The 24,954-nt window shown below is 41.3% G+C and overlaps 1 protein-coding gene across 2 annotated transcripts; it reads right to left on the bottom strand.

The window, feature by feature from the left end:
- Positions 1-601: 601 nt before the first annotated feature.
- On the bottom strand, positions 602-21,732 carry LOC117053657 (cytochrome P450 27C1). Of its 2 annotated transcripts, none has more exons than XM_033161614.1 (9): positions 21,098-21,732; positions 13,734-13,924; positions 11,660-11,859; positions 10,389-10,598; positions 9,540-9,703; positions 8,210-8,376; positions 5,725-5,803; positions 3,694-3,897; positions 602-1,551 (listed from the first exon to the last, which is right to left on the bottom strand). In XM_033161614.1, exons 1-9 carry the CDS (start codon positions 21,458-21,460, stop codon positions 1,432-1,434), a joined length of 1,698 nt encoding a protein of 565 aa, XP_033017505.1. In that variant the 5' UTR covers positions 21,461-21,732; the 3' UTR covers positions 602-1,431. The 2 variants fall into 2 exon arrangements, with proteins under 2 accessions (XP_033017505.1, XP_033017514.1); XM_033161623.1 differs by having other exon boundaries at positions 13,734-13,851; positions 21,098-21,224.
- Positions 21,733-24,954: the final 3,222 nt, after the last annotated feature.

The following is a 24,954-nucleotide window of genomic DNA, read 5'->3' as shown; positions in this document are numbered from 1 at the left end:
TCTCGGAGTTTGCCATAAAGCAAGCCTAAATATTGAAAGCACACAAGTTTTGATTCTGTTGAACTTCTCCAGAGATGGAGAGAGGGCTTCACAAGAAAGTTGGACAGATACACATTTGGAAAATTAATGTGAAGCTGAGATTAGTAAATGTCAAGGTAGTAACAGCTGGCTTGAAATATCTAACGTAAATGTTTCAAAGTGAATAACTTTCACCCATTTTGTACGCATCCTTATTCAATCTTACTAGCAACTGTTTAGCTGCAGGTATAAAATGGTTTCACTACACAGTAATTGTTTTAATAATGCTTTCTGCATAACCGTCAGATTGCTGTCCTCCCATCCTGTAATAGGCAAACGTTTCAAACATAAACTTGTCTGGTTGCCACTAGCTATACAAATTGCTTATATGAGCAACTACAAAGTGCACATTTTTCAAGTACATAAACACCATGTCATTTATTTATCTGTCCTAGAGAGGGCAGTAGCCCACACAAATAATAAAGTTTTATGTAAAAGCAGGATATACAATATGCAATTACAAAATAATACCAAGATACTAAAGCTTTTATTTAAAATGAAAGCTATATTTGTAATAACTGTAAAAATTTAAAAAATGACAGATATAAAAATTTATTCTTTAACCATTTATGTGACTTGTTGGCTTAAATTTACATAAACTTTATATTCCTTTTGTATATTATTCTAAAAAGCTTTTATGAAATAAAAATCAATCATTGGAATCTAGACAACCTATAAGTTTCATAATTTTCTTTAAAATGTCTCTTCTCTATATTTCAAAATATTATACTAGGTTTTTAGTACATTGTAGTTAATACACAAAAACTATCAAAAAGTTAACCAAAGTCAAAGTGGGAGCTCCCAAAAAGACACCGAAGAGAGCAAACAAACAAACATTACTAACCAGTGTTTATCCTGCAGTCAGTCACACCTATCTTTAAGAATGAGTTTTATATCTTATGCATGTGATAATTGCAGATATCCTGAGGATGTAAATGTTACCAGTTATCTCATAATCAGCTATCACAGATTGCTGCCTTTTATCACAGGCAATCACCTAACCATGAGAACCCAGCTGGAAGAGGTGACAAAGTGATTACTACTTTGGCTATCATTTACTAGAATTTTGCAGAGGACGTCTCAGTTCTTCTCAAAGGTAATAATAGCATGTGCTTAAAGACTATGACACTGAACTGGTACAACTGCTGCCTTTACCATATCTCTCAAACTGGGTTCCCAGCATAAAGAGGAATGGTTCTAATTTGTACTTACAGCATGTTCTGCATGAACATATATAATTGTTTAGCAGGAGAAAGATAAACCTCTAGGGAGGCATATAAAGCTTGATTACAGGAATCACCATCATGCACCTTTCGGTCAGAGGTCATGCTGAGGAGCTTCCTGAAGGTCCTACTACCATTTCCTGTCAGCAAATTTCACATTGATGGAGTTTGCAGGAGTCAATAGTCCATGGGTTTTGGCATAAGCTGATTTAGTTTTTGGAGAAATTTTTATTTCAAAATTTTGAAGCAGCTTGAAGGAGAGAGAGAAACAGAACACTAGAATTAATAATAATAATAAAATGGATATGAGAAAGGCAACAAGAATGTTGATAGTCCTAATAGCCTACATTGTGGCAGAATCCAGAATAGAGGAAAGAGTCTTGTTGATTCCCGACAGTGGCTAGACAGGTGTTTTTGTGAGGCAGCCATCTCAAACTGTTCATCCCCTAGCAACTGGCATTCATTGCCCTTTAACACGCGCTTCCATTTACCTGTTATGGCTAACAGCTGTTCTCTGTGAATACCTATTTTGTAAAAAGCTCTCTCATCCAATGGTCATCATCACCACATCTTGTAGCAGTATGTTCTGCAATTTAATTATGAGTTGTGTAAGTACGCTCTCTCTTTTGAAACTACTGCTAATCGCTTTGATTGGTGACTCAAATTCTCAAACTACCAGAGGGGTGAGCCATTGATCCAGGTAGAATATCCTAGGGCACTGCAGAGACCCCAAGTGGTGTCCACTGAAGTAACTTGAAGTGGAGCACTGACAGTTCTGGGGCACACTACAGTGAGACTTTTCCCAGAGTAATTGGATCAGATGGTGTGCCTTCTGATCCAGGTTCATGTCTCCGCTCCTCCACATGCAGCTACTGGGTGACCTTAGGCGAGTCACACTTCTTTGAAGTCTCTCAGCCCCACTCACCTTGCAGAGTGTTTGTTGTGGGGGAGGAAGGGAAAGGAAAGGAGAATGTTAGCCGCTTTGAGACTCCTATCGGGCAGTGATAAAGCGGGATATCAAACCCAAACTCTTCTTTTTCTTCTTCTGAGCAGCTTTTACCCCTAGAACCCCTTTTCAGCTATTACTCACTGGTTATGAAAATAAGCTGCTACTGAAAGGGACCAAGTATTAGGCCCTTTGCTTTAGTCTACAGAGCCTTGTGTGCCAGGACAGAGTGGAAGAGTTTTCCATAAACACTCAGTGAACAGTTGTTTTTGGAAGGTCCAAAGACTGAACTAAGGCTGCAGTCCTGTGTGTTAAATGCCATTGAACTGAGCAGGGCTTACTTCTCAGCAAACATGCTTTGGATTTATTTCAAGGCTTCATTAGTATGCACACTAGCAGTAAGTCCCACTAAGCAGAGTGTGGTTTATTTTTCAATAAGCAACTGCAGGATTGGACCGTAAGATTGTGCTATGGGGGAACTCCATAGCACAACCACTATCTGCCCAAAACCGGCTTGCTATAGGCCCCAAACAGCTGATTGGCACTTATAGGAAGACTACTGAGATCAGCTGTGGTATGGGGTGCATGGTGGGGAAATCAATGGCACAGCTGATGCCTATCCAAAAAAGGTGGGATATAATTGCAATAAAAATAATAATAACCTGAGCGTCCTATAAGTGCTGATCAACTGATTGACACTTACAGCAAGCCCCAAAGTGAGGCTTGGTATAAAACCAAATATATTTGCATGACTATCGTGAATTGAAGCTATTCATGCAAAGGATCCTCCTCTGTGGGTGAAGTTTGAGCCACACCCACAAAATATTTTTTTCTGTTTTATGTCTGAAGGTCCTGCCAACCTGTCAAAATGACCGACATGGGGTTGAGGCACCCAGGATCTGGTTTGCTAGTTAGGTCATGTTCTTTACCCCTGCCTTAGGGGAAGGACAATATCAGAAATTACATAAGTGAATGATTTCATTATATGATTCAAAATAAGAATTGGGAAAGCTAGCTTATTTGCTATTACAGATCTCTCTTAGGATCATAAATCTATAACCTTTTTTTTTTACTGTGAGTTCAACAATACTGGCACTTACAGCCAAATGGCCCACGTGACTTGCACCAGTGGAGCACTTTGAGGATTGGATCTAACAGTGCGAACCACTATGTGTCTACTCAGAAGTAAATCATATTAAGTTTGATGGGGCTTGCTCCCATGTAGAAAGGTACAGAGTTGCAAACTAAGTCACTTATTGGCATTGCATTTATAGACTCCAATCCTTGCAAAAAAAATACATATGCTAAACTTTAAACATGTGAGCAGTCACACTGAAAATAAAACTATTGCTGGTTCGGGAATTAATCTGCATTTCTGAAATACAAAATCACACGTATTTTAAACATTTTATATAGCAAGGAGATGTGCTTCAGTAGCCTGCTTACCTGTATTAGTGCAAGGTGAATTTCAAGTTCAGCAATTCTTTTTCCTATACAACTACGTATACCATAACCAAAGGGGATGGAACCAAAATTATCCACTCTGTCCATATTGCTTTTCCTTAGCCAGCGCTCAGGCTGGAACTCATTTGCTAATGGGAAATTCTCTTCCTGATATGATGTAGCATAATGACAGAGTGCCAGCTGGGTCTAATGAAACAAATTAACATATATTTATATATAATTTCCCAAATGCCTGTTAATGAACTACTTACAGTTTCCTAAATATACATTTTATGTCATTTAATATAAATTCAGATTATTCACAAGGATCAATACAATTGCTTAAAAGGTTTAAAAAAAACATTGGACAAGCTAAGATGCTAAGAGTACAATCCTATAATACGTGTACTCAGAAGTGAGTCCCACCAAGTTCAATAAAACTGGCTGCCCGATGTGTATAGGATTTCAGTCTAAATCAGACAAAACAGAACTGATCCATTTATTAAAAGTTTGTATTAACAACTATACTTCTTTAACTTCACAAAAGGTGCCATGCTCTCTAGATTCTTCCTCCTAGGAAAAAAAGTGTGGCTCATTAGGTCTACCTTAAGTAACTAGTGTGCTTCATGAGCGTTTCTCAAAGCAAATATGTGTGTGTCTCCAAGCAATCTCAAATAAGTGGTTGCCTTCAAGGAGCACACCACACTAAATTTGACATCCTCTCACATAAAAGAAAACCAGATGTTTGATGCTTCAGTTAGTTGCATCAGCATTATCAATTACTTTTATTGGGAGGGTTGTTGGATGCATGGCTGAAATGCAGCTTCAAGGCAAAATCCATTTTTAAAAGCCACTACCCTGCTTTTGGCATACCATTCCGGGGGGGGGGGGTGAAAGCAACCAGCACTGTGGAAGAAAGTGGGCCAAGGGTGGTGAGAATGAATGGTTCACCAGTCTTCTCCTTATGTCCAGTAATTTCTCCAATCAACAGCAAGGCAAAGCAGCTCATCTCATGTACCATGTCCCCTGATACATATTACCCACATGGTAAAAGACCTCTACCAGCTAACTCCTGTTCCCATTCTTTTGGGTTACTGTTTTACCCAACTTTTTATCGGTGGAGAGCAGAAAAATGGAGAGCAGAAAAATATGTAATTATACAAAAAGTACAATTTGAAGTTACCAGTTCCTACACTCAAATAGGTTGAAAATACCATACAGTATAATTTTAGATTATTTTTTTTAATGGCACCTATGTTTTAAGCTAGGGATGCGGGTGGCGCTGTGGGTTAGACCACAGAGCCTAGGGCTTGCTGATCAGAAGGTCGGCGGTTCGAATCCCAGCGATGGGGTGAGCTCCCGTTGCTCGGTCTCAGCTCCTGCCAACCTCGCAGTTCGAAAGCACGTCAAAGTGCAAGTAGATAAATAGGTACTGCTCCAGCAGGAAGGTAAACAGCGTTTCCGTGCGCTGCTCTGGTTCGCCAGAAGCAGCTTTGTCATGCTGGCCACATGACCCGATAGCTGTACGCCGGCTCCCTTGGCCAGCAACGTGAGATGAGCGCCGCAACCCCAGAGTCGGACATGACTGGACCTAATGGTCAGGGGTCCCTTTACCTTTACCTATGTTTTAAGCTAATGACCTCACATGGCATGGGGTGTTCCTAGGTGCTTTAAGCACTCACTGCACATGCTCACAACACAAATTTGCATGTTCTAATTCATGTGTATAGATGGCTCTGGAAATTCAAAATGGTGTGTGGTTGTGCCCAGATGTCCAATAAGCAAATGAATTTTCTTCTGTTTTTAATAAGTTTTTTTTTTAACAAAGGAAATCTGGGTCCCACATCAAAAGAAAAGGAGCTTGGGATCCTGAACATGCCTAAAATTAAACCATAACATCTCTGAACATGCCTAAAATTAAACCAGACTTTCACATAATAGCTCATTTCCTAGCAAAGGCAGTTTCACGTATCCAGAGTAAATCTGTGATTTCATCCTTTCCCACTCCTTTCACAAAGCCATTGTACAACTCACCCCTTTAGGTATCAAGTATCCTCCAACAACCATATCTTTCTGGGTTACTCTACCGTTTCCTGGTAACACTGGATATAACCTACAAACAAGTGTCAATTAGATTTTCAGTGCCTGTAATGTTATATTTCTTTAGAATTATTTGAAGGTGCCCACAAATGGGAAGATAGGATGAATTCAGTGAGTAAACACTGTGTATTAGGATTTTTAACAAGGTTTTGACAAAGGCCTTCAACAATGGCACCTTAAAAAAAAAAGCATTAATTGGATAATAGAACAAGGCCCCAACACTAGCTAAATTGTTGGAAGTACAAGGTAAGAATAAACTCAGTGGCAATGAAATCAGCACTATTATATCCAGTAGAACTTTTCCAGATACTCCAGGACATTTTATACTCTGACTCTAAGAAGTTGGTGGAACCAATGGCGGCCCATTATAACTTCTTTGCAAAGCATTTTGAGAATAGAATTGCCTGCATCCACCAAGACACTGACTTTGCTATTATAGCAGGTGAATCTCAAGAGGTATTTAGAACATTATCTGTTTTTTCAGATGAGCTTCAGTTGGTATGGCTTGAGGACATGAACAAGGTGTGTGGATTGGTGTGGACAACCACATGTGCTCTTAACCCATGCCCTTCATGGCTGATAAAAAGTAGTAAAGAGGGGGGTGGACACTTGCTTTTAGTTAATTAGTGTTCTTTTTATGTATTTGAAATTTTGTATTATATTTGTTTTTATAATTGTACATCAATTTGTAGTAAGCACCAAGTAAATATAATAATACTAAACCACTATTAATGCTAACAACTACAGCAGCAGCAACTACTACTATAACAAACTGAGTGATTGGGTAACAGACGAAATTCAATGGAAGTAAAATGATAAACATTCCTAGTTTCATATATAGAATCTAGATTGGCTAAAACCATACAGGATCTTGGATGTATCATAGAAAACTCAGGGTCCAACAGCAATGAAGAAGATAAACTCAAGATTAGAAAAGGGACTACACTTAAATGGAAGTATCATAATGCCATTTTTAAAATCCATGATGCAGTCGTCTCCCCCCATCTCAGTAAGAGTATTGTCAAGCTGGAGAAAATATAGAAAAGAGCAATATGCAAAATAAAATTATTCATGTTTACGCAGAAGTAAATCCCACTATATTCAGTGGGGTTAGTGCATAGGATGGCAACCTAAAATACAGAAGGAGATGGAGTATTATTATTATTATTATTATTATTATTATTATTACTGCAGCTATAATCCTAAACACACCTACTAGGGAGTACCAGTAATCTCTACTGAACACCATAGAACTTACTTCTAAGTAAATGTGCATCTGATTGTGCCATTAGAGAAGGTATGCGAGAGGTTTACAAAATTATTTTGTTCTGTTCAAGAACCAGAAACTGATCAGAAAAACATGAGAGGAGTTCCATCTCATGAAAAACATAATCAAATTAAGAAATGCTTTTTGTTAGTTTTGTCTCTTACTTGTCCACTATTGCCACTTGATCCTATGTTGGTTACTAGCATAAGCTGTCTTTCAAAAAGAATTATCAAACTTCACTGAGAATAGTCTATCAATAACTATTAGCCATACAAGTTAAAAGGGAAAGTCTATCTTCAAAGAAAGTATACAACCAACTATCTTTACTAACTAAAATAGCATCTTTCTCCACCATACCTTCTTTGTAATCTTCATTGAGGCAGCTGACTAGATTTTATTCAGGTGAAGTAGGAACCCATGGTTTCCTGTGGCAATAATGAGCCTCAGGCTCATAAGTTTTCTCTCCATGCACAAGAAACAGAAAGCCACCGTTTCCATTACATCTGAATTTTGGGAAACCATGTTTTTTTTCTAAATGTGATTGGTTAGCAAACTAGGATTTCATGCCACAGTTTAAAACTGGCTTGCTTTAACTAATCACACTTAGAACATACCACAGTTTCCTGCATTCAGACATAAGGGGGACAGTGGCTAGTTGAAAATATAAAGTTCCCAATCTTCTCTCGTTGCATATCATAGGGGACAGGAGAGGAGTATGCAAACAGACTGTCTTGAAATGAGAGCTCATTATGTAATAAAAAAAAATCACTTAGTTTAAAGAACTAAGGCAACTTTGTGAAGCTGCAGGTGGAGCAAGTTTTTGAACCTACTGGCACAGTACTCTGAATATTTAACTCAAAAGGAACTCAGAGAAGCTTCTCTGTAATGTAGGAAACCTACAGCCCAATTAAAAGCCTGCTTAGTCAGCAAAAAGTCCAATTGAATTCAACGTTGCTTGCTCTTATAAATGTGCATTGAGATGCAACCATAAATCACTATTTAAAACTACAGAGAATAGTGTGACACATACCCTAATGCAAATAATGAAGGGGGGGTTAAAAAACACAATTGCAATTTAGCTAAAACAAAGACACAAAACAACAAGAAAGGAACAAAAACGTTTAATGGTCAACTTAGTTTTTCTGCACTTACCTCAAGGTTTCTTTGAGAAGGGCTCTGATCAGTGGTAAGTTGGGGACGTCATGTGCATCAGGGATTTTATCTTTCCCCAAGTTATTGACTATCTCTTTATAGACAGAATGCTGCACTTCCGGGTGCTTTGCTAACAGGTACGTCGCCCAAGATAAAGTGAATGAGGTCTAGGGCAGGGAAGAGAAAGTACCAATGGGAGGGAAAACATTCAGTAACATTTGCTAAGCAGTAGCATTTTTCATTTTCAACCAATGGTTTATTATAACCTGAACAAAACACATATATGATTATCATTGTTCTTCATAACAACAGCTAATTTTTATAAAGCTCTTACCCGAAGAGCACAATCCTATGCACTTTAACTCAGAAGTTACTGACTTCCCATGGTAACCATGAGGAGGAGGGGGCAAGCAGCAATTACTCCACTCTTTCCAATTTTGTGCTACGCTGCCTTCAGCCCCTCATTTCATTATTTTCATTATGTTCTGCATTATCGTTTTTCTAAAAAGCTCTAGACAGCTTCTCTCAGTAGAGGCTGGGAGCCGTGCCTAACAGCATAAGAAATTGCTGTGAGCTAAACAGTGTCTCCTCTCAGGTTCCCAGCTCCTTCACATCCTCTTCAAAACTGGCACGGTGCTAAAATAACTGAAGTGCTTTGAAGCCCAGTAACAGCTGCCCTATTCTATTCAAAGTCTTTAATAACCCCTTTCTGTGCCTGCTGCTTTTATATTTTAAATCATAGCACAGGGGAACCAGGTCTTAGACACTTTCCTTCATATAGTGCAGAATCATGATAATCTGGTTATTACCAGCTACAGAGGGAGATATAAATTAAGACAAATGCTCTGAGAACACAATTGGTCTTAGCGATATTAAGGACCAGATTATTTTCTCCGCACCAACCACAGAGTCGCTTCACCTTGTCCCAATAAGCGGACTCATCCCCCTCGGAAATGAGCCTCACCACAGTGGTGTTGTGAGCAAACTTGATGATTTTGTTGCTAAGATGGGTAGCTGTACAATCATACGTATAGAGGGTATAGAGCCTAAAAGGAGGTTGTATCTTGCAGGTTTAAGGATATTCTGTCTTGAGATAAATGGACCAGACAGGGCCAGCCCTGCTTTGATCCAAGGTGAGCCGCTAGGCTTAGGCAACACATTGGAATGGTTAATGTGAGTCCTGATCCCATTGTCACCCTGGATTGAAACTCAGGCAAGGGAGAAACTAAAACAGTCCTGATTCTCTTTCTCCCCCTGCCTGGCTCTCTCATAAGGAATTTAGGAAATGTCCACTGAACAACAATAACAGCAACTATAGTGATAAACTTACTGTATCCACTCCTGCCAAAAGCATCTCAGTCATATTGGCATAGATTTCTTCCACTGTAAGTTCTTTACCATTAAGCAGAGTTGTGAGAAGTCCACCATCTACCTCTTTCCCCTGGTCCAAAAGGGACTTTATATCATGTAATTTATTGTCGACATGAATTTGACCTTTGCAATGAAGAAAGAAGAAGGAGGAATGCATTTGTTAATCAGTGTGATTTCGTTTCCCAAACTGTAGTTTCTCATTTGTCATTTGGTGACAGCAACCAACACAGGGCTTTCATAACAGGTTTAGAGTTGTGTGCTTTTGTTTTTTTAAGCTCACTACGCATTGCTTGTTAGAAAACTGCCCTAGCTCTGCTAAGCAAAGTGACCTGCTGAGCAAAGCACATAACTACAGCCCCACATAAATTCTGTTATACAGCAAATTACACTCAAAGCGGGGGAAGCGGCATGGCCATTAACACAGCTGAAATATGAGATTTTCATTTCTTTTTGCTTTCTAGGTAAGGTGAGAAGTCAGGCCCAGTTGAGATGTTCCTCTAAAGTCTCCAAACCATAGTTTGGAAGATGAGGAATGGTCTAAAGCAGGTGTGGTGAACCTCACCTCCAAGGTCCAAATGCAGCCCTCTAGGTCTCTCTGTCTGGCCCCTCAGACTCTCCCTGGGGCACACACCCTTTTCTCATGTCATGTTCCTCGCTGGTCCTGCTCTGCACCTTCCCTGGCTGCTTCTGCCTTGCTGGAATACATCCCTGAACTGCATTAATGCCTCACTACATTTATTGAGGAAGAGGAAAACATTGCCCTCCAAATAACTGCAAATTTATGAAACCAAAATGATAAAAAACTTACTAAATCTGAAGAGTCCATCCCATGATCTACAGAATTCTCTCCAAGGTTTCGGAATAATTGGACGAAGCCATTTGGGGATGGCTCCTGCATACATGGTAGTCTTGAAACTACTGAACATCAACTCCAAAGCTTCAATGTATTCCACAGTGTTCTGGGGGATCTGGTTTTCCAAGCACCCCAGGCGACACTCATACAGAACAGTTGCCACTCCTATAGAATAAAAATACCTTGGGAGTTATTCTTTTCCTTTCCAAAGTACCGGTAATTCAAAGTGCAGAACTAAAGCAAGCTAACAAACACCCACCTACACCCACAACAAGAACCAAAGGCCCAGTCCTATGCACATATTTGGGAGGGAGGCCCATTTTCTCAACACACATGGGATTAAGTTACATGGCTATAATATTGTCTGTACATTTACACCAGTGCCGAATTTACGTATAAGCTAAACAAGCTATAGCTTAGGGCCCCACTCTCTTGGGCCCCCCCAAAAAAAATTAAAGGGCACAAAATGTATTTCGCTATTAATATACTTCTTCTTAATTGTATTTCAGTTCAACAATTACTTTGATAAAATACATATTTTGTTATGTGAAAATGGCTTTAGATACCCATTAGGTCTATAAATTACCATATAGCATATATTCAACACAAAACAGTGACAATTTGTTGTTGACAAAGGACAGCTGGACATATAAAGGGCCCCATTACCTTCAGTTTAGGGCCTCATGAAACCTAAATCTGGCCCAGCATTTTTTTGTGGAGTAAGGCAACATACACATACCATATGGTGTAATGGTGCAAACACTGAATAATGCACTACATTGCACTGAAGAGGAAAAATGTACAGTGAAACTTTATCCATCTGCAGCACAGATGAGCAATATATGTGGACCAAGGTATGCCTGTTAATGACACCAGCTCCATCCACTGGTGTCCATGCCCACAGGCATGCAGTCTGTGAGCAGCTGTCCAACACCACATGTGCACTTTGCAGGCAAAAAAAGTCAACTACCGGTACCTCTGATGTACTGTGAGACAATTATATTGTTCTCCTTAATAGCTGAATTATCCAGACATTGTACCTTTGTGTAGAATGTAAGTGTGTTCCTGCTGCCGACTTGAGTAATGCAACAGCAATTACAGTTGTTGTTGTTGTTGTTGTTGTTGATTATGATGATGTTAATAAATAATAAAACAATAATGGTTGATGATAACACAAACACAGCCACATCTTCCATTAATTTCTAAGAATGAATGATCAATCTCACCTTCCATTGAATACTTGAAAAAAAGGCTGTTAACATTTGTCACTGTTTCCCCATCTTCTTCTTGATTTCTGAGAATGTGGATTCTCTTAATTAAATCTGCAATAACTTCATTAACTCCTCCTGAGAAAACGGCAACATCTTTGGGCTTTACCATTTTTTGCCGCAGTACACGCCTCATTTTTAGCCACTGTTCCCCTTCTCTGGAAGAAATAACAGTTTAAAATGATCTAAATAATTATTTATGTCAATAAGTAAAAAAGAGAGCATCTCTCATTAGAAAGCCTTAACCAAATGTGTCTATTCTTGAAAGTGTTGTTGCAGGAATAATATTTGTGTGCTGACTATTCAATCATTTAGATTCAACAAGAAGCAGATGGCACATTGCCTTACTGGTTATATATTACATATTTTACAAGATAAATAACCATAAAAAGAGATAGCATTGCCCTTGAAGTTGCCCATCAACAATTAGCACTTGAATAGCAGACTGAATAGGCAAACAGTTCACCTGGTCTCAGTTGTCACTACTATATTGAGATTATATATTTCCATTTAAGTTGTATTACTTGTTTCTAAATCATAGAATCATAGAATCCTAGAGTTGGAAGAGACCACAAGGGCCATCCAGTCCAACCCCCTGCCAAGCAGGAAACACCATCAAAGCATTCCTGACAGATGGCTGTCAAGCCTCTGCTTAAAGACCTCCAAAGAAGGAGACTCCACCACATTCCTGTGTGTTTGTGCATTAGCATATGCAAACCTGTGTCTTTTTTTGCCCCCTTGTTTTGATAGTTTTTTCCTGATTCATAAGAGACCACCCTAGAGGTGAGGTGTGCACACACATGTGAAACTCTACACTCTGATCATTTTAGGATACAATTAAGTCCAGCTGCCTCCCCATTTTCCCCTCCTCCAAAAAAGGTGCCCAGCACTGTTGTTTGAACAGAGGAGATCTTTGTGTGCAATGGAATATATCTGGATCAGTGCTACTGAATTTTGTTATTAATATATATCAAACTAGGCAATGGGGCATCATAACAACTCACATGTAAATTAATTAGAAGTTTTGAGAGGAATGTGACCCATACTCATCATACCAATTTGATCAGAGTTTGCTCCCCCCCCCATTTCCATGAAATGCATCTAGTCCTTGCTAGCTTCCTTATGCTCTTAAGTATATTGAGGGGAGATCTGATGTTAAGCTAGTGGACCTGATGGAGCTCACACTTCTCCTTCTTCCCACTGTGCCCTTGCGCTATGTGGGTGGCTGCAGTGGGAAGGAGAGGATAAGTAAGCCCCATTTACACAAGCAGAAGTCTGTTAAGCAAGCAAAATGCTGCAAGCAAGATGATAGAAGTGGATATTATACTTTTAAGTCTTATTATTAAATGTTCACTTTCTCATTTGTCCCATGCTGTTTCAAATTAAATGTCATTCATTTCAGTGCACTTTAAATATATATAACGGTGGGGTGATTGAAGCCTAACACAACGGTTTGACTAAATATTAAAAATGGGTGACATTCTGTGTTAGTCAAACACCGAATAGATCCATTGACGTTGATGGACTTAAGTTATGGGTTTACTCTGAGAATGACTAACATTCCCCCCCCCCCAAAAAAAAATTTGAATTTGACTAACATTGTCACACATTTACTATGGAGGAAATGGAACATTCCAAATCTGGGCTTACAAAAGAAATACATTTATTTTCATCCAGACTTTAGCATTAAGACGTTGCTAACCTTTACTAATGTACAGCCTAGTTCTTACTACATAAAGCACTTAGCTGCTGCAATGTTATCATGTGATAAAAGCAGAAGAATGTCTGTGAGTCATAAAGGGATTGGCTTTCCTTGGAATAAGCATATTGCATCAATAATTACTCTGAATGTTCCCCAAGGGCATTTGCCAACACTCATCCCCATAGGTATATAATCATGTTACAAGCACATTCTTTCAAGAAACACATTAATCAAAAACAGTTTAAAATGTATCATCAGTGTCTTTTGTGCGAAACCCAAAGATATAAACATTGTTTGGCAACGTAATGCCAAAAATACCATTGCACTCACGCAGATATAAGTCCTGTAGCTCTCCCTCGTAGATCCCTGTATTCCTGCCAGGAATCCATGTCAGCTCGTTGTGGCGCGGATCCTTCTTCCCGAAGAACCTGAGCAACCATGTCTCGATCTGCAATGGATACAACTAGTTTGGGACCAAAATGAGACTTGAAAATTTTTCCATATTCCCGAACGTGCTTCTGCTATGAACGAAAAGTAAATTTCAGATGAATACATTTTTCATTCTTACCAGCAAGTAAAAAATATATATTCATATAGCTATGCAGTTAGAAGTAATGAACTACATTATAGCTTGATTTCCCAGATTCCCTGGCACCTGAAGAGCTGCTGTTGCAGAGTTCAAGAAGTTGAAGCAAAATGGGTTTTGATCTGATTTTAATCTGAGCCCAAGAATTCCCCCAGGGCATGGTTCCCTCTTCATAATGCCACATTACAAGTTCTGTCATGGACAAATCTATATTGTGATCTAGGGAATTAAAAACAATAGTTCAGGTGCTATATGGCGCTGACTGGCTGTCCCAGTCAACAACCTATCTGCAATATTCTGCTCCAGCTGCAGTTTCTGGACTAAGCTTAAAGGAAGCCCCACATTAAGTGCATTGCATTAATCCAGTCTTCAGGTTGCCAGTGCCAGGACCACAGCAAGCAAGCTTCTTTTCTTAGGCCAGGAAAAGCCATAGCTGTCTAGTCAACTAAAGCTGACACAAGGCATTCCTACCCACCATGGCCACATGCTCCTCACGTGACACAGGAGACTATATAGATATTCCTTCACAGGGAATGCAACCCCACCTAGAACAGGTTGCTGACCTATCTCCCAGACACAGAAACCACTCACCCACAGGGCTTCCACACTGCCAGATTTTAAACTAAAAGAGGGATTCAACTAAGTTGTTGTGTGCTCAGAATAAGGTCTGCTCATGTAATGGAACTCCCACCTCCCTCCATGCTCTGCTCTGGAAGGCTGGGGAAGAATCTCAGAACAGGTTTGGGGGCATGCAGGAGGCACGTGGGGGATGTCCCATTGTGAGAATATACTTCCTTCCCTACATGCATACACCACTTAGCACTGTATTGAATTTCTCCCTAGGTTTATTGGCCCTCAACCTACCTAGCACTGAGCTCTGTGCAGAGCCTGTACTCAACTCACTGTACTCCTGACTCAGATCTAACAGAGGAATAGAAATATTTGTCTTCAGCATACTGGTAACACTTTGTTCCAAATCCCGCCACCTTCATATAGATATTAAACAGCATAAGGAAATAATATTGCCCTGCAGAACCTCATAGTACAAATTCCAGAGGGGCAAACAGCACTCCTCCAAAGCTACTCTCTGGTACCAACACTGCAAGCAATATGGGATCTACTAAGTGCCCACAATGCCATGCCACAAAACCAGTCCAGAAGGATACTGTGGCCAGGGGTATCAAAAGCTGCTGAGAGATCAAGCAGAAGAAGCAAGAGCATACTCCCCTTCTCCCAATGAAGGTCGTACATCAGGGCAAACAAGGCCAATTCAGTCCCAAATCCAGATCTGAACCCAGACTGAAACTGGATGAAAATAGCTTCATCCAAGAATGGCTACAGCTCATCCACCACAACCATTCCGATCTCCTTTTCAAGAAAACATTAGCAGTTGGTTGGTAACTATCACAGACTAGTGGGTTGAGGGTTGCTTTTTGTTTCTAGGAACAGCCATGTTAGTAATCAAAATATTCCATTTTTGTTCAGTTCTTTCTCCTGCAATACTTTTGGTTTTCCCATTTCTTGGAAAAATCTATTTATGGTCTATATACTGATTGCCAGTGGGAAAAATATATATGCCCTTAAATGTCCCCACCTTACAGCAGCTTTAATTTTTTTAATACATTGCAAAATTATATATAATTTTAGAGGGAAGAAGGTTTATTCATATAGCAATGAATCTCTGCCAGCTGGAGACAACAGGAGGACAATTATGAAAGAAGAGCTGGTGAAAAACATTTGAACTATGAAGAATGAAAAAAGTGCCTTCCCTAGCAGATTGTATTACATAAAGATGATAGATTATACTTTGTTTAATAAATTGTGACTGAACCACTTTATTTCAAAACTGAGCAACAAAGTCTGTTTAAAGAAATAAAAACTAAAGTTGTGCTCGAGAATTCTGGGATTCATTTGGAAATTATGCTCAGCATTCAAGAACTACGGCTTGGATCCTAAACTGCCCTTCTATGAATGGAAAGAACTCTCATCCAAGGAAGGCTGCTGCAGACAGAAGGAAAGGAGGTGATTTTCATCTGTTCCTTTCCCCCCCTCCCATGTTGTTCCTGGAGGTCCGCAGACCTCCATGCCATATTTTCAGAGAGCACAGAGGGCTGCAGAAAAAGAACAGAATAAATGAAAATCACATTATCCGGATTGTGCCAGTTGGAGTATTCTGTGAGAGTTCTGCTCTCATGAGAATTTAGGGATCCAATCTGCTATGGCCTCAGTAGTGCTGTAGATAAGGGCTTTCTTCACCAAAAAGAAACAAAACAGAAAATCTAAATCTGGCAAATGATTTTTTAAAACCTCCTAATAATCCCAATGACGTTTAAATGCTGTGCTGTGAAATATTGCCTGCTCACTGCACTCACCAATGTCATACAAGCATTTAATCTTTGTTCAATCATTAAAACACTGTTTATAATTTATGTTCCCCCCCCCCCAATGTCACATACCACTTCACATGCAACTATATAGATTTTTTGGGAGGTGGGAAAATCATTCTCTGCTTTATTGCTTAACAAAGCAGAGAACACATTGCATAGCTATAGCTCTCTTCTAAATGAAAGATGTTTCTCTTTAACCAAAGCAGAGCTTAGGCATAGATGTTGTGGCCTGGCTTAATGTTGGAGTCAGGTTACTGACAAACAGAACCTTCATTGTAAAACCACTCAACTCCCTCCCCCACCTTCACATATGGTGTGATGCATGGAACATTCTGCATGTCTTTTAAGTAGCTGCTGTGATTGCTCAAAGGTTTCAGATTATTATTATTTTATTCTATCCACTTATGTTCTTAACAGAGTTTTATTAATTCTTTTAGAGAGTTGCATAAGTGTGGTGGTTTGCATAAAACTCTTGAACAAGAAAGCTACACAGAACTACAGACTGAGTCATGTACTTGCTTGCTACCACTTCCTGTAGCTTCCAATAAACTGTGAATGGTTTACAGTATTTCCCTGCATGGATGTACAATTGAAACAAAACGTTTGAGTTAATTATTTAATTAGCTATCCCCTTTCCATTGTGCAACCAACATTGTGAAAGGGTGGCTTTTATGTCAATATTTTCAATAAATGCATGGGTGATATGAGGAGTCTAACATGCAGGTGCCTTTGTGAAGCCCACAGGCAGGAGTTGAGGGCGCAGCAGCCACTAGTTTTCAGAGCCATGCTTCCTCTGAACATGGAGGTACAGATACAGCAATCATTCCAAGTGCTGAGGCCTTGCTGATGAATTGGAACAACGGTCAAATAACAATAGTATGCTTGTGGAAACTGGACCCTCTTTCAGTGATGTTTGATGCTGTTCTTCATTAAGTGTTTGTGAAATAATCTTGATATCCATGCCGAGACCTCTTTAGTGCAACTCACGACTTAATGGCATGAGTGGGCTGTTCTTGGTACGGATCAGAACTTACTTATACTACAAATCACACCTTGGATTTGTACTGGACAGGGCATTGAAAATCAATACATGGGAAATGTAGTTACAACAACATGGATAAATCCTTACCTGGTGATTAGCTTTATAGTGAATACAGCCTTCTTGGGAGACAGTAGTAGTAGTTAGGATAATCTGCCTATATAAAGGCTAATGGTTACAAACGGTTTTTTGACTGCTCACAAGGGAATTTCTTTCAAATAAATATTGCAAGCTGTCCCACTGAAGTACTAGTCAACTTATAAAGCAAGGAAACAGTATGGGCAGTTGACACACTATCCTACATGCCACAGTTCATGGTCAGGCTACACATTATGCTTAATGCGTAATAGCAGCTAGGCTTCTTGTTTTTATCGAAATAATTACAGCCATCGAGGTGGAATTGTTATCTGCTGTGCTACATTTGCTAAACATGTTGCAAGAAAAACTGTTTGTATCCAAGCTGATTTAGATGCTACATTGAAGGAGAATACATTTTAGATGTGCCCTTGCCTTCTTATTACATTTGCAGAATGAGTTTAGTTCTTGAATTTCCTGAGCAGGTAGATTGATATTTGGACCCAAAGGTCCCGCTGTGGAACGGTACCTCTGCTAGTGCATGGGGGTTTCTTTCTTGACAGTTTTCACCTCTTGAAAACTGGTTCCAGAGGAAGAGGGGATTGAGATGAAGAGAATTGGGAAGGGGGTTTAATTACAAGCCAGCCTTCAATCTACAACTAATGGGCAACGTGACTTAGAATTTGGTAGGATAAGCTTGCTAGGTTGGTTAGGGAGACTGTAAATTCCTCTTTTATATGAGCATGTAGGAGGAGGTGGTAGCGGTGATGAAATCTCCTCTGGCAAGTCAGTCCCAGAAGATGTCAGTAAGTCATTTCCCTACATTTTCGTATGTCTTTTACTCTCTGGTCCTTCCAGTTCCTTCCCTTCCAGCTCCAAATTCCTTTCATTTCCTTCCCTTATTCAGCATGTATAAGGTACAACTGAGCAGCAAGACAACAAGATTGGGTGATATCTTTATATGCTGTTGCCATCCCACTTTATCTTTCTTTCTCATCCAATCCAGGAGCTGCATAAGATCCCACATGGCTTCTAACATGCCTAGAACTTGGATGTAAGTGAACCGGCAAACTAAATCTAGAAAATACTGAACTGATATTCTAACTGATATTATGAGTGTGTGTGTGTGACCTGTCATGTTTACAATCTGAAATCAAGGCATTTGACTACTTAGTCCCCAAGCCAATTTTGAAGTATTCTTAATTGCATATAAAGACCTGAACAACTCTGGACCAGTATACCTGAAAAACCAAACTCCTCTCCATTGTCCAGTAAGGGCATTAAGATCAGCCAGCAGTCTTGCCACAGCCTAATGATGATCAGCTTGTGGTAACAAGGAAGCAGGCTTTTTCATTGGTGGCACCAGTGTTAGGAAATACATCCCTTACTTAAATATAAGAGGTCCTCCCATCTGTATTGGTTTTCCACTGGCTTGCTTTTGGAAACATGCTTGTTTACACAAGCATTCCCTTGATCTCTCAAGAAGAATCTCCTGTTTTAATTACTGTGGTTTTAAAAAAAATGAGATTTTAAAAAATTGAATATTTTAATTGCTGATTCTTTTAACTGGATTGTTTCATTGTGTGTTTTAATTATGGATATTTATATTTGATTGCTTGCACTGTTGGTTTTTATACTTATAAACCACTAAGAATGCTCTTTTGGCATTAATCCATATAGAAACTAATGAATAACAATTTATTAATCTATTAATAATAATATAATGTTGTTGTGCATTTCTTAACTCCTGTCTGCCCCCACATTTCCCTGTGGGCACTAAGATCCACTGAGAGCACCCTCTTAAATATATTAGCAGGATATGTCATATCTTATCTTTCATTAGCAAGGGAATATGAAAGGACTTATCAGCGGTTACTCACAACTACAAAACTTCCCAGTATGCAATATTTGATGGTCAAGGTAGCAACAACATTGTGTGTGCGTGCGCGCGCGCGCACGCGCGTAATCCTTTTTGGCCATTTTAAAACCTGCTGAGGCCAACCTCCCGAGGAAAATAAAGCAGTCCCACATGTCGAGCAAAACAACCGGTCCCTGGGATGAAAGGCTTAGCGAAGCAGATGTAAAACGTTACCGCTGTCAAGTGCCAGGAACAGCGTGGATGGCAAATGCACCAAGTCCTTCGGGGAATCGGGGGCGGGGGTGCAAAATGTGTTTTTGTGTGGTGTCAAAACACTCCTGGCTCCATAGCAACCCTCCTGTTATGCGACGGGGGGGGGGGCGCGGGGGGAAGGGCTGAGCACAGAACCAGATGTGGGCAAATTAGCAGCCAAGCGCCAACCCGAAGCGGGGAGGGGGGTTGGGGAAGGGATCTTAGTGTTGCCTCTCTTCAAAATCACCCTTCCTCCCCCGCCCCACCAAAAATAAAATAAAACCCAACCACAAACCCTTTCAGGCTGGAAAGCAGACAACCGCTGGTCCCACCACCCTCCTCAACCCCACATCACGTGGGGCTCATCTCCGCGCCAGCATTTGGGGCGGTGAACGGAGGAGTGGCGCCTTTTGGCGGGGGAGGAAGAGCCCTCGTCGCCCAGCCACCCGGCGCCGTGGGCATTTGGGCACCGGGGAGATGTGCGAGGAGGAGGAGCCGTGGCCTCCCTGCGTCTCCTCCAGCCGCCACTGTTTCGCGCTCTCTTTCAATGGGGAGCGAGGGAGAGGGAAGGGAGGAAGGAAGTTCGCCGGGAAACGGGGAGGGTTTCAAAGCGCCCGCCTCCGGCTGAGGGGACGCTTGTGCAACTTTTTCGCCGGCAGCTCGTGCTGCTGCTACTACTTCCCCCCTCTCCCGTCAACCATACCTACCTACCTACCAAGTGCAAATATACTAAACGTCCCCCCACCCCCACCCCCGGGGACCTGTGTAAACGAAGGCGACAAAATGGTCTCTCGCCGCCGGAGCTGAGGAGAAAGCTGAGCTGAGGTTTCAGCCCTGCGACCCCGGAGCTCCCTCGTCAGCTCCGAGAGCGGTGACCTCATGGACACACATAAGACGCAAGAGGCTGCGTCACGCGCGTCTCCCGCCACGGCGAGACGGTCCGGGGGGGAATAGTTCGGAATAAAAGCTTTGACCAAAGTCTCGAGCTCACACATTTCCCTCTGCAACACGTTCTTTTCAGTCCCCTCAGAGCATCTGCCACAAACAAACAAAACCACTTCAGAAGTCACGCTTCAGACTTCAAAACTATTTAAATAACAGCTAGTTATATTTTCTGCCACCTATTTTCTGACTTGTCGGTAAAGTTATCAGACCGCACACTCCCTCCCCTTCCTACAATCTCTCTAGGTTGCATCTGCAACCCGATATTTTACAATAGGTTTCATATACTCCTCTGGAAAACAAAGCAAGGCTACGTCTTGGGGAAATAATACAAAACTGATTTCATATTCTGAAGGGACACACACACACACACACACACACACAACTGCCCTCCTGGCTTCACAATCAGACGACAAGGGAGCCCTGCGAGGGGAGAGAAATGCGTGTGAAATCTTCCTGTCCCACAGCCGTGATTTACTCGCTCTTTTGTTGCCCAATTTCCTCGACCGTCTCCTGCCGCGGATCCCCAGCGCGATCCCTTCCGCTCAATGGTACCTGGATCTCGTGAATGCGGCTGAAGCCATCCTTCCAGAAAAACTCGACCAGATTGGAGAAGGTCTTGGGTCCGGGCATTTCCCTCAGGCTCCTCACTCTCTGGTGGCTCGGATGCTGGCAGGCACCGAGGAGGAGCCCCCGGGCTCCACGGTCCGAAGCTGCCCCCATCTCCTCGTCGTCGTCGTCGTCTTTGTCCTCCGCTCTCGCAGGAGCTGCCTCCTTCTGCCCCTCCAGGGACGGGCTGCCTGAAAGTCTGGGCAGCTGGTGAAGCCTGCTGACAAAAGCCACGCCGCCAACGCAGCTCCTGCGAGGCTCCAGCACCTGCCTGCAGTCCCTTCTCAAGACCTTGGCGAGGAGAGACATTTTCTCTTGTCTGCTGCACTTCAGGGGCTGCCGCCTTTCATTGAGAGTCGCAGCTCCGCTGTGGGGATTTCTCGTCCAGCAGTGCTTCTTCCCCAAAAACTCTCCGCTGCCTGAGCATCAGTTTACACAGACCATTATTAAAGGCTCCCTCCCCTGAGGCTGGAAAAAGGCGGGGTGGCATGCCATGAGGGGAAGGAGGCAGCATGTATTCTGTTTCATTTAGGTCAGATGAAATGCCCCACATGAGTGTCTGATCTGAAACTGGTCAGCATGCAGGTTTTTCTACTCTCCTCCCCACAGTTTTGGCAAAAAAAAAAGGAGGGGGGAGGATTTGGCTATGAGGCACCTCTTTCTCCTGGTCGGCTTGGTTTCCATGTGTCAGCTAATGCTCAGCCCGATTCCTAAGCTGCACAAAGGAGGGCACTCAGTGTGCAGCAGAATAACCAAAGAGGGAACCCTGAGTTATTCTGTACACAGAATACTGAAAACGTATTCAAAACTGCATAAATGACACATCTTTGCCATGATGTCCTCCACGGATACTGATAAGTGTGTGCGTGCATGCCTTTTGCTTCTAACATACAGTGGTACCTCTGGTTAAGTACTTAATTCGTTCTGGAGGTCCGTTCTTAACCTGAAACTGTTCTTAACCTGAAGCACCACTTTAGCTAATGGGGCCTCCCGCTGCTGCTGTTGCTGCGCCGCCAGAGCACAATTTCTGTTCTTATCCTGAAGCAAAGTTCTTAACCTGAAGCGTTATTTCTGGGTTAGCGGAGTTTGTAACCTGAAGCGTATGTAACCCGAGGTACCACTGTATTGCTGAAGTACTATAATAGTATCTTATATAGCTGTCTAACATTTTCCAGTTCAACAGATTTGTTTTACATCAGACCTGCCAGACATTGCATAACACTCTCTTGCAACGGTATCCATGCCTACCATTCTGATTTTGTTTACGCAGAGAATCATCTAAGTTTCAAACTATATTGTAATCTCTCTTTGAACTTTTTCAAGAGTTAAAACCAATGAAAACCGATCAACATCAGTGAGCTCGCAGCTCTGAGAGAACCCTAGCAGATTCTTCCCCTCACTTCTCACTGCGTTAGTTTTCTTCTGACTTGCCCAAACGTAGTGCTGTTCTTGGCTGAGTTTCTGTCTTGCCTTTTCCTCTACTCCTGCTCTGCATTGCTGCTATGTAAATTTTCAAGTAAAGTAACAATAAAACATCATTTTCTATAGGATTATCAATATGCCAGCATCAATATTTTCTCCATAACTAGAAACTGTTCTGCTAACACATTCCACAAGGGATACTGATGTTATTTTTAGTCAATAGAGTGCAATATATGTGCTAATGGAGGATATAAAGCAATAGAAAGCCAATTTTAAATTAATTTTATTTGCTTGTCAGTGTTTGGTTTTCCACTTTTATTGCAGACCTTGAGTGGTATCTAAATCATCCTCAGAGAAAACCCACTGAATAACAGAAATTCAACATTTTCCTGTTAGGAGTTTTCCTATCAGTGCATGCATTTCTGCTTGCCAGATGGAACAATGTCCCCCTCTTTCCATCACTGCTGTTCTGAGGGTTCTCCCAACTCCCCAGGCCTAATTGAGGGAGCTGGAACACACAGGCAGAAAGCCCTGGAATACCTTGTTGTGCTGTTTAGTTGAATCTAGCCCAATGGGTGGTATTAAACTAAATTTTACTGAGGACAGAGTCAACAAACTGAAGCTCAATCCAGATAAGACTGAGGCATTGTTAGTGGGCCTAGATCCATCCTAGACCAGAAGGATAGGAGGCTGCTTGCTCTTGGTGGGGTTACACTTCCTCTGAAGGTGCAAGTACTTCTGGATCCATTGCTGTCACTTGCGGGTGGCCTCGGTGATGCAGAGTACCTGCCTTCAGCTTCGGCTGGTTGACCAGCAGTGCCACTATTTAGACAGGGGGTAGCCTAACTTCTGCCATCTATGCTCTGACAACCTCTAGATAAGATTACTGCAATGCATGGGGTTGAAGATGGTTTGGAAACTTCAGTCGGTGCATCATTCAGTAGCCAGGTTGCTCATCAGGGCAGGATAGTCTGAGCATATAACACCGCCAATCCTGGCCCGACTGCATGGGCTGCCAATTAGTTTCCAGGCCCAATTGAAAGTGCTGGTTTTGACCTATAAAGCCTTAAATGGCTCAGGACCGCAATACATCAAGGACCACCTCACCCCATATGAAGCAACATAGGTCTTGTGATCATCATTGGAGGCCCTTCTTTATGTGCCTCCTCCATGAGAGGTCCAGAAGGTGGCAACACAAGAGAAGGCCTTTTCAGCAGTGGCTCCCCATTTGTGGAATGCTCTCCCCAGGGAGGCATGCCTAGTGCCTTCATTACATATTTTTAGGTACTAGGTGAAAACATGCCTCTGTAACTAGGCGTTTGGCTGATTAACATTCTATGTCCTTTTAAACAACAACAACAATAATAAGGCCTTCCCTTAATGCATATGTATGCTTATATCTCAACAAATATTTTGTTCATCCAGCTCACATTTCCTTTTCTCATCCTCACACTATAACTAAAATTAACTTAGATGATGAGAAAAGGTTTAGATCAATAGCACATTTCCTGGTACTGGCAGCTGGAAACTGCCAACATCTATTGCCTGGGAGACAGAGCACAATGGTTTAGCTAAGGAGGAAGAGAAAAATAGTGACACTAGGTGGAATTTTTAAGACTATTGAGAAAGGAGAAACAGCTGTTGGAACATGGTGTTGGGAAAGGCAAGGGATGAGGAAACTTGTTTATCTCAAGGCTTTTGACTGTATGTAGATATCAGCTTAGGACATTTGGCCACTTTTGCAGACATGCCTTTGTAAAAGTCTTCCCGCCTCTTGCACTGAGCTTCAAATAGCCTCACCGAGGTTGGAACTTATAATTATTTTCTTTTAACATAGCACAATACATTGAAAGTTACACCATACTCTGTGCTATACACTGCACTTTATTACCCACAATATAACTTTCAGGCACTCAGTCCTACTTTTAATAATTTAAATGCGTACACCAAGTAGTTCCCATGATCTCATATTCAAATTGTGCATTTTTCTCCTTTAATTAAAAGAGAAGTCAAAGGCCCAGATGTCATTTTGACTTGACTGCTGAGTTCATTTGACATCTTCTCTCTAGGTGGTGGTTGACAAATCTGTATACAGCCGATCTAATTAAACTGAAAGTTACACAGCAGTCAGAAAAAGGCACAAAGACAAACATGAAGAATGACTGTCACTATGAGTCAGGCTAACATTTCCAAGTAAAACAAAGCAAACTTCCCCCCTCTTTTACTTTGCCCAATAGTGAGAGACTGCTTGGGATATAATCAGTCTTCACAAATTAAAAGCTTGTAATAACAGATGCCAAACTTTTTAAAAAAAAATCTTTTGGTAAGTGGCAAGTTCAAAGAGTGAGAAAATAATCGCCAAAGCCATCCAGCAATCATTA

Source organism: Lacerta agilis, chromosome 1 (assembly GCF_009819535.1).
Source record: "Lacerta agilis isolate rLacAgi1 chromosome 1, rLacAgi1.pri, whole genome shotgun sequence".
NCBI classification, from domain to species: domain Eukaryota; kingdom Metazoa; phylum Chordata; class Lepidosauria; order Squamata; family Lacertidae; genus Lacerta; species Lacerta agilis.
This window is presented reverse-complemented; position numbering and strand designations above follow the sequence as displayed.

Excerpts from the sequence above, each read along its gene's own strand:
- LOC117053657 (XM_033161614.1), bottom strand. The coding sequence starts at position 21,460 with ATGTCTCTCCTCGCCAAGGTCTTGAGAAGGGACTGCAGGCAGGTGCTG. Across the intron at positions 13,925-21,097 it reads GCCGCATTCACGAGATCCAG|CAGAAGCACGTTCGGGAATA; the intron begins GTACCATTGAGC and ends TTTCGTTCATAG. Across the intron at positions 8,377-9,539 it reads TTTTGGCAGGAGTGGATACA|ACCTCATTCACTTTATCTTG; the intron begins GTAAGTTTATCA and ends TCCCTGCCCTAG.